Source organism: Rhipicephalus microplus, chromosome 5 (assembly GCF_043290135.1).
Source record: "Rhipicephalus microplus isolate Deutch F79 chromosome 5, USDA_Rmic, whole genome shotgun sequence".
In the NCBI taxonomy this organism is placed as follows: domain Eukaryota; kingdom Metazoa; phylum Arthropoda; class Arachnida; order Ixodida; family Ixodidae; genus Rhipicephalus; species Rhipicephalus microplus.
The window spans coordinates 62,546,119-62,554,544 of record NC_134704.1 but is presented as its reverse complement, the minus strand read 5'-3'; the positions used below and the strand labels follow the sequence as shown (position 1 = coordinate 62,554,544).

At 50.8% G+C, this 8,426-nt stretch overlaps 1 protein-coding gene across 1 annotated transcript; it reads left to right on the top strand.

Annotated features, from left to right (window-relative positions):
* The first annotated feature begins 2,259 nt into the window (after positions 1–2,259).
* LOC142817489 (presenilin-1-like) lies at positions 2,260–7,737 on the top strand. The gene is made up of 3 exons (XM_075894505.1): positions 2,260–2,409; positions 4,283–4,528; positions 6,451–7,737. The coding sequence occupies exons 1-3, from the start codon at positions 2,260–2,262 to the stop codon at positions 7,735–7,737; spliced, it is 1,683 nt and encodes a 560-aa protein (XP_075750620.1).
* Positions 7,738–8,426: the final 689 nt, after the last annotated feature.

The window sequence follows — 8,426 nt, the reverse complement described above, 5'->3', positions numbered from 1 at the left end:
GGAGGCATGTGGTGGTGCCGCCTACATAGCAGCAGTATCCAGAAAGGGATGGAGCAGGGCCAGATTCTTGGAGTGCCAAGATGGCCGGCTGACAGCCAAGTGAGCTGAGGAAAAGGGAAAGATGTGAACGCTTTCGCCTCTTCCCGAAGCCTCCACGGTTCCACTGTATGATCTCGAATTTAGACGCAATGTTTGAACGGGACGTACGATTGGTAGCCATCGTGACTGTCTTAGGTTTTATATTTGGTCCTCCATGTCCCGCTCAAAATCCTCAGAGGCAGGGAGGGGCACGGAGGCCGGATTATCCGACGGCGGTGTGGTGGTAGCCACCTTACAACGACGCCGTGGAGCTGTACCCTCACTGCTCACCGAGCAGGAGCGGGAACGCAATGCCTTGGGTTGAAACTGGGTGATTGCCCAGGCTTGAATAGCCTGGGTAACCTCTACTACTATGCGTTGGACCGAGAAGCTGGTGAGGAGGTGATCAATCGAAGCTTCGACGCGCGTGAGGCGTTCCTCTACGCGCGGGGCGCGCTCTTCGCTAGGGAGAGTTTGGTTAGCGGGCAAGAGAATCTGAGGTGCCCCAGGAGCCTCGAGAGCTTCTGGAGTAGATGTGGCACCGGTTCCGAGTGCTGGAATACATATGGCTGCTTGAACCGGCGGTTTAATGGGAGTGGACTTAGCGCGAGGACTAAGCTTGGACGTAGCTGGCGTAGCCGCCTGGACAGAGGAGGCAATACCGGATGGCCTTGCAGTACACTGTTGTTGGGGTTGAAGTCGCTTATTTAAGAGTTCGAGTTGTTTAGTTAAAAGAGAATTTTGCTTTTGAAGTGCCGCAACTTGCTGGCGAAGGGCCGCAAGTTCCGGAAAAGGAGGATCGACCGAAGGGGGTGAGAGAGGCTTAGAAGCAGCATTCCCTGCCCAACTGCTCACCTGAGGTACCGCCGCTGGTGCTTCGAGAGGTGGAAATGCTTGAGTGTCGGCGTGGAGTGGTGGAGCCGAATGATGCAGGTTGGTGCTGCTGTCTGGCTGTGACGAACATGAGGTGGTCCCTCGAGGAGATGTTGAGGGCTGTTTGCGTTTCCGATATTTTCGATATTTTGCCGTGCAGCCACTGGTCCCAGTCTCATGGGCGCCGTGGCAGAGGAGGCACTTGGGGTGGCAGTCGTGGGCATTGAGACCTGCAGGTGCGGGGGTTCCACATTTGGCACACTGGGTTGGAGCGGGGTGAGGCAAAATGACCGATGGTACGAGGCAACGCGCATTGCCACACGCGTTTCTTATTTTCCCCTCTTGTTCCGTCCAGTTTCCGCCCACAAAACTTGTCAGGAATACTCAGCGCAAACTGTGCCTCGTTTATCAAAAAGGTTGGCGATTATTGTAGATCGATCGTTCCGCTAAGATCGCTCGCAAGACGCGAACACACAAGATTATGGTAGAGCTTGCGCGCTGACCAGTGATAAGGCAGGAATATTCGACGTCACATTTATAAGTGCCGACGCGTTTAGTCGCTTAACAGTTGATCGACGGCCGACACTCTGTTCACCGCTATCAGTGCCACTGTCTTGCTGTAATATGATTTTCCTTTTACGAGGACACAAGTTCGGCCAAATAAGCCGTTTAGTTTGAACATCCAGTCTGGGTCCTGCGGCCACGTCACGAGCCCGTGACAATGTGTTCTGTAAACAAACAAACAAACAAACAAATAGGTTACCATAATGGTCCCTTGGGTGAAATCGTTCCCGCTAACAAAATATATCATGAAAATTCTGCGCCTTTCTGCGGCAGTTTTATCACTATTCGGTGTCACTTCTCTGGCGTCTGCTACCCAGTTTGGCTACAGTGATCCTCCTTCTCAGTGTGAAATGGTGCTGATGGTGGTGATAATGATGATGATGATGATGATGATGATGAAGCTGATGTTCTTTCATAATTGACTCGTCCCAACATTGGGGAATCGGCAAAGAACTTCTTTTATATGAAACTTCAAGGGGGTGCATTGACCAAGAATTGTTTATAAGAAATCTCAAACATCTGGATTATTTAACAGAAAATAACGAGAAAGGGTAAACAGTAGAGAAAAGCGAACGTATCAAGTGAAATGGCTCGGTGTTATCTTTCTTCGTTTTCATTGTTACCATCACGGCATAACCGTCGTCACTGTCATCACGAAGCGGTGTCACCGGGAGACAAGAAGAGGAAGAGAGCGAGGAAAAAGAAAGGCCACATTGTCTGCTTTCTTCGGCGAGGCTTTGCAAAATGTCCGGAAGCGTCGAAAAAGCGGAGACACCGGAGGCTATTGGGCGGCGTTCGCCTGCAGCCACCACTCCTCCTTTGCCCGTGGCCGAAATGGACGCCGACGACGTCCGACGCCTTCTGCTGAAGCTGTACGATCACCTTATGCGCCAGGTAAACTTGTCAGGCGGCCGAAGTGGTTTCTCGCAGTGGCTGGTTCTTGTGTAGTAGGTGGAACTACACAAGGAAATGCCGCCGGCTGCAGTGGCTGCATTTCCGATGGAGGCGGAAATCTTGTAGGCCCGTGTGCTCAGATTTGGGCGCACGTTAAAGGACCCCAGGTGGTCGAAATTTCCGGAGCCCTCCACTACGGCGTCTCTTAAATGATATGGTGGTTTTGGGACGTTAAACGCTACACATCAATCAATCATCAATAGGTAGAACAGCGCCTATTTTCTGAAACCCACAAGGGAATACGACGCATATAGTCGTTGTGTAAAGGGAATGCAAGAAAAATGAAGGGGGCGAAGGATGAGTAGACACAACACGGAGCATGGTTATGGACAACACCGTGCGCTCGTCTGTCTCTTTTGCCTTTCGTTATATGCGTACAGTCTACTGAACAGTTTGCTAGATCATTAACAGAACACGAAGATGAAGTATCTCTCTCGCCGTTAGAATAGAAATAATAAAAAAAAACTCTGCATGGATGCCAGGCGTCATTGAAAATGTAACCCAGAGCCTCAACCATCGGAGGCAGACTCTCAACCACTTGGCAACTGCTTAGTTCAACTGGTTGCCGTTGACGTGGCGTGATGAAGTGGGAAACAGCGAAGTGTCTGATGACCTGCACTAATGTTCATTGGCCTTAAAGGTGCAATCACATTTTAGCGGGACGGCTCAGTGCTCTCCCATAGTTGAGTACGAAGAACTCGATATCGTTGAACGTTTTTTGCTAAACACAGACTGATCAACAGGGGCACTTCATAGTTGCCAACAAATTTGTTTGAACCGCGTAACATTTCATTATGCGTATACCAACGCAATGCAGTGTGGCTTTGAAGTAAGAACGAAAGAAACATGCGACAGATCCTCCTCCCGTAGTATACGTTCGCGAGAAATATGGAAGTGAACAGCTGACTCGTGTGTTCAGCAACGATTACTTGCGACGCAGTTATACAATTTTTACGTACTTATTTTCAAAAGGTAAGATCACGACACCTCAGGAGAAGGTGGGGGTTTCAGTGATTCCGAGAGGTACATTTACACTTAAACGCTTATGTTATGAACATGTTCGTGCTTGACAAGTATACGTTTGCTTACGCAGTCTTTTGAAAATATCACTTCAATCTTCCATTTCACACAGCTCACGACTGTATCTTCAGTAACAGTCACACCGGGATGCCCGTCTTCCACTTCATTGAACTTGATGTTCGACGCCATTCCATACCACTGTGCCTGTTCCCATTGGCTTCTGTGGTGCCTTGCACGTTACACCCTTGTTTACGTCGTTGTTTAACTGATTTTAGCAAACATTCAAGCGCAAACACTTAAGTTGTCACGTTGAAGTTTCTTATATGCTGCAGCAGCACAATCCACAAGGGCTAAGTGGAGTGAGGCACTGCTTATCGGAAAGCGCAGTGGTGTTCGGCTAAGCCCACGCTTACTTAGCAAGCATTGCAGTAAACACCTACAGTTCTTTGTACTGTGAAATTTTATGTTATACAACGACACAGTTAATATTCCATGAGCACTTCCTGTCTTATGTATACAGTGCGCCGGTACATTCCTCCTGGTATGCTACTGGCATTCACACTTTCGAAGCACGAGTGCATTGGGCATTCGCAGGCAGGAGAAAGATACGGCTGAATCAGTGATGCCGATGACAGAACTGAATTATGACCTAAAAGTATGCTAATTCTTTAAGATTCGTAGCTCAGACGGCGCTGTATTATAATGGAAGATTGCCGCAAGCCCTTCGCCATAGGGAGGAACCGTTTTAACGATATACTGGTGGCAAAGCATTATGCCTGCCTTTGTTACGCAGGTTATCACGCTCATCGCGGCCGTCTCCATCTGCATGCTGAGCGTGAGCGTGCTCACCCGCATGCTGCGAGAGAGCCGCAACGAAAACCAGCAGTTGGGCTACTGGGGCTTCCCGGACAGCGCCGGCGCCGAGACCGTCGTGCTCATGTACTCCTTCGAGAATGCCTTCAGCTTTCTTATGATGATCGTGATCGTCAACTGTGCCCTGGTGTTTCTCTACAAAGGAGGCTATTACAGCGTCATCCAGGTAAGATGGCGTGGCCGTGCATGCAATCAGGTAGAGTGGCTCCATATACTTCGTGCCAAGCACAGAAAATCGTGGATCAGTTTCTGTAACATGGGTCGTATGCATTGCCATGAGCGTGCAGGGTTATCCGTCAGTGGGGGGGGGGGGGAGGCAGATTTGTGTCATCGCGCCCCCATGCCCCATTATGTCAATGTATGGGGCTGGTAGCTAAGTTACAAAGAGGGTTCAGCTTAAATTGAGGACGACGCAGCGAGCAATGGAAAGAAAAATGGTAGGTGTAACCTTAAAAGACAAGAAGAGAGCAGAGTGGATAAGGGGACAAACAGGAGTTAAGAATAGCATAGTTGAAATAAAGAAGAGGAAATGGACATGGGCCGGGCATGTAGCATGTAGACAGGATAACCGCTGGTCATTAAGGGTAACTAACTGGATTCTGTTGCGAAGCGCGCCTCCGACGACGTTACGAAGGGCGCCTCGAAATCTCACCGCTGCAACCACTGTTTCGAAAGACGGCGACGCCAACGCGGTCCCGAAGGCGCCACTGCTTCGAACTCCGCAGGTAGGGTCACCAGCCGTTTGGTAGCGTAGGTTTCTCAGCTCGCGACTGCTTCTGCGCAGAGCTGATAGACGAGCGGACGAGACGACGGTGAGTTAAACAAGGTTTATGTACAGCATATATAAAGAGGCGTTACAAATTCGGCACTGGGGCCGACAGAGACTCGAAGAGCCGAGCTCTTCTCTCTAACACAAAGGTGTGCTCTCAAACGGGTCCGCTCTGACACACATGTCAGCTTTCACCTAGGACCGCCCATCGCGACGCGCCGCAGGGCTTCTTTTATATGCACCGGGTCCAACTCAAATGTCCAACCAGAAGCGCCGCTGGTCGTCAGGGCAGACTCCTCCAATGGGGTCGCCGCGCAATGCGTCAGACCCCCAGACATGAAGACGCCCGTTGTTTACTCGACGGGCTCGCTGGCACGTGCGCTGACTCACTGCACGTGGGCGCCAGAGAGGCGCCGACAGAAAGGCGCCGTGGCGTGCTGACGCCGTTGAGTTGTTGATCGCGTCAGGCCTTCTAGGTGGTGTTGGTCAGGCAGGCTCGCGGCTGGCCTTGACACAGATTGCCTTTTTCAGAGGCACGGCCGTTCGCTGTGGACTCGCAGGCATAACAATTCCTAGAGAAGGCAAGCGGGTTAGGGGGAGACAGAAGGTTAGGTGGGTAGATTAGATTAAGAAGTTTGCGGGTATAAATTGGCAGCAGCAAGCACAGGACCGAGTTAACTGGCGGAACATGGGAGAGGCCTTTGTCCTGCAGTGGACGTAGTCAGGCTGATGATGATGATGGGGATGGTGATGATGATGATGATGGAGCTGGCAATGCGCCCCCCTCCCCTCCCCGAGTCGCAGAGCAACCCTCTCTATTAAGTGAATGTAGAGGGCTGACTTGGCACTTCCCCTACTTCTAAGCGACCAGTGTGGGCGGCTACTTGCTCTATATCCCCGCACACCCATATGCATTATCAAGCGCTAACGATCAACATCGTGCCTCAGAATGCTTCGAATACTCTGTGGAAAGTACAATGTTTACAAAAAGCTAGGTTACTCATTTACACCGAAGTCCTGAAACCACTCTGGGTAGGACAGCTCAAACGCTGGTGTGATTACTAGATTCCTCACCACTTAAACGTTTAGCAGAAAACCGACGTTTGCGAATAGCTTCTCATGTCGTACAGGAGTTTACAAGAACGTTTGTAACAGCTAACACCTATTGCAGAGATGCGGTTTTCGGAAGTCGTTGACGCACGGGAAACGTATAGAGCACGCAGCGTAAAACTTCGCGACACCTCTCTTCGTGCCTCAACGCGGCCACGCGTAGTCATTCGCTCGTTCCAAGTACATGGAGATTTTGTGCTCGTATGCAGGCATGGATGGTAAGCGGCAGCGGCGCCCTTCTCTTCTTGACGGGCTACTACTACATGGGCCGAGTTGCGACCTATTTCAACGCCCCAATGGACTACGTCACTTGCTCGTTCGTCATATGGAATGTTGGCGCGACCGGCATCACAGCGCTCTACCGCGATGGACCATTCTTGATGAAGCAGGGCTACCTCGTCTACATATCCGTGCTGTTGGCTGTCACCCTGGAGGAGTCCTTCCCGGAGTGGACGTCGTGGATTCTTCTGGTGCTCGTCTCGGCCTGGGACATATTCGCGGTGCTCTGCGTCCTTGGCCCACTTCGAATCCTGCTGGAGACGGCCAAGGAGCGAGGCGAGCCCCTCTTCCCGGCGCTGGTCTTCTCCACTTCGTCCGCCTGGTGCTACGCCATCAGGAGGAGCTCCGTGAGCTTGACGCGCATCCGTTCCTCTTGCGAAGCTATTAGCGGTAGGGATAAAGAGCTGCCACAGTCAGATCTGGCGTTCGGGAATTCGGCTTTTAGCGGAGAGATGACTTCGAAGCACGCCGATCGTGCGAGCCAACCTGCGCCCTCTATTCAATCTGGGCTCGCGTTGGCTGCGGATGAAGCGCGAGCAAGCTCAGCCTCCCAAGTGAACGAGGAGTCGACGGTTTCGTACGAAGATACATGGTTAAGCGTACCAAACGAAGCAACGGATCCACCCTATTCAAACGATAAGACGAAAGGATGCTGGAACGAGTTCAACGTCAGAGCTTCTGCCGAGTCGACGGACGGCAAAAGGTCGACTCCGACTCTTGCGGCCGCTGACACAGCCGTCCGGGATGACCGCGGAGGGTTGCACCTGATACAGCCGGTCAGTTACCACGACGCTGGGGGCGCCACCGTAGACAGGCAACCGCTGCAGGGCGCTGGGTTATCGGCGACGCCTCCGACTGCCCTCTCCCACCGCTGTCCCCACGATGGAAGACCTCACCATCGACGCCGAGTCATCAGGAGCCAGGCGGAGCTGAGTGACGAGATGTCGGGTGACCGGGGCATGAAGATGGGTCTAGGAGACTTCATCTTCTACAGCGTGCTCGTGGGCAAGGCGTCGCGGCACGGCACCGCGTTGACGGTGATCGCCTGCTACGTGTCCATAATCGTTGGCATCCTGCTCACCCTCTCTCTGCTAGTGTATCTGCAGAAGCCGCTTCCCGCGTTGCCTTTCTCGATAAGCCTGGGTATCGCGGCCTATTTTTCCTGTTCTTTTCTCACCGAGCCTTTCATCGGGGACATGGACGCGATAGTTTTCTGACTACGTATATAGCTGTCACATTGACCTGTCACAGCGTACCAACAAGGTATACTTGTGCGACGACGGTAAACGTCGAAAACAATTTAAAAACGAATTCTTTTCTCGTGAAAGAAACCCCGCGTGCAGTTCGTATTTTGCTATAGGCTCTCGCTTCTTAATAGAAAGATTCACTTCGTAATATCACATAAGTGCGCTCTTTCTGAAAGTATACATCTTTCAAGCAGCTTCCTCGTACCAGCAGTGGCATATAAAGGAGTAGTGTAAAAGCTAGAAACAGAACCACATTTTTTTCAACAGAGCTGTTAAGCTCGAGGATGTCCTCGGGTTGTAGATAGAAAATTGTCATCATGAACAGGCACGTTCTCTTTTCTTCATTGCATTTTCATTCTTTTCTAGTATACGCGTAAGTGTGCTCGTTTTATTTTTTCAGTATAGGATGCAAAAAATTTGTTGGTCAAGGGAACATTTATTTATTTTATTTATGACATACTGCAGGCCCAGGTAAGGGCCCAAGCAGGAGGGGCATGGGAAGTACACATTATATTAACCAGAGGGAAACAACATGGTAAGTATGGAACGGGAAAAGAAACAATACAAAAGTTGGCATATAAACTAAGCATATGCAAAGCATATACAAGGCAAGAACAAAAAGGTATACACAAGGCATATACAAAGCATAAAAAACTTAA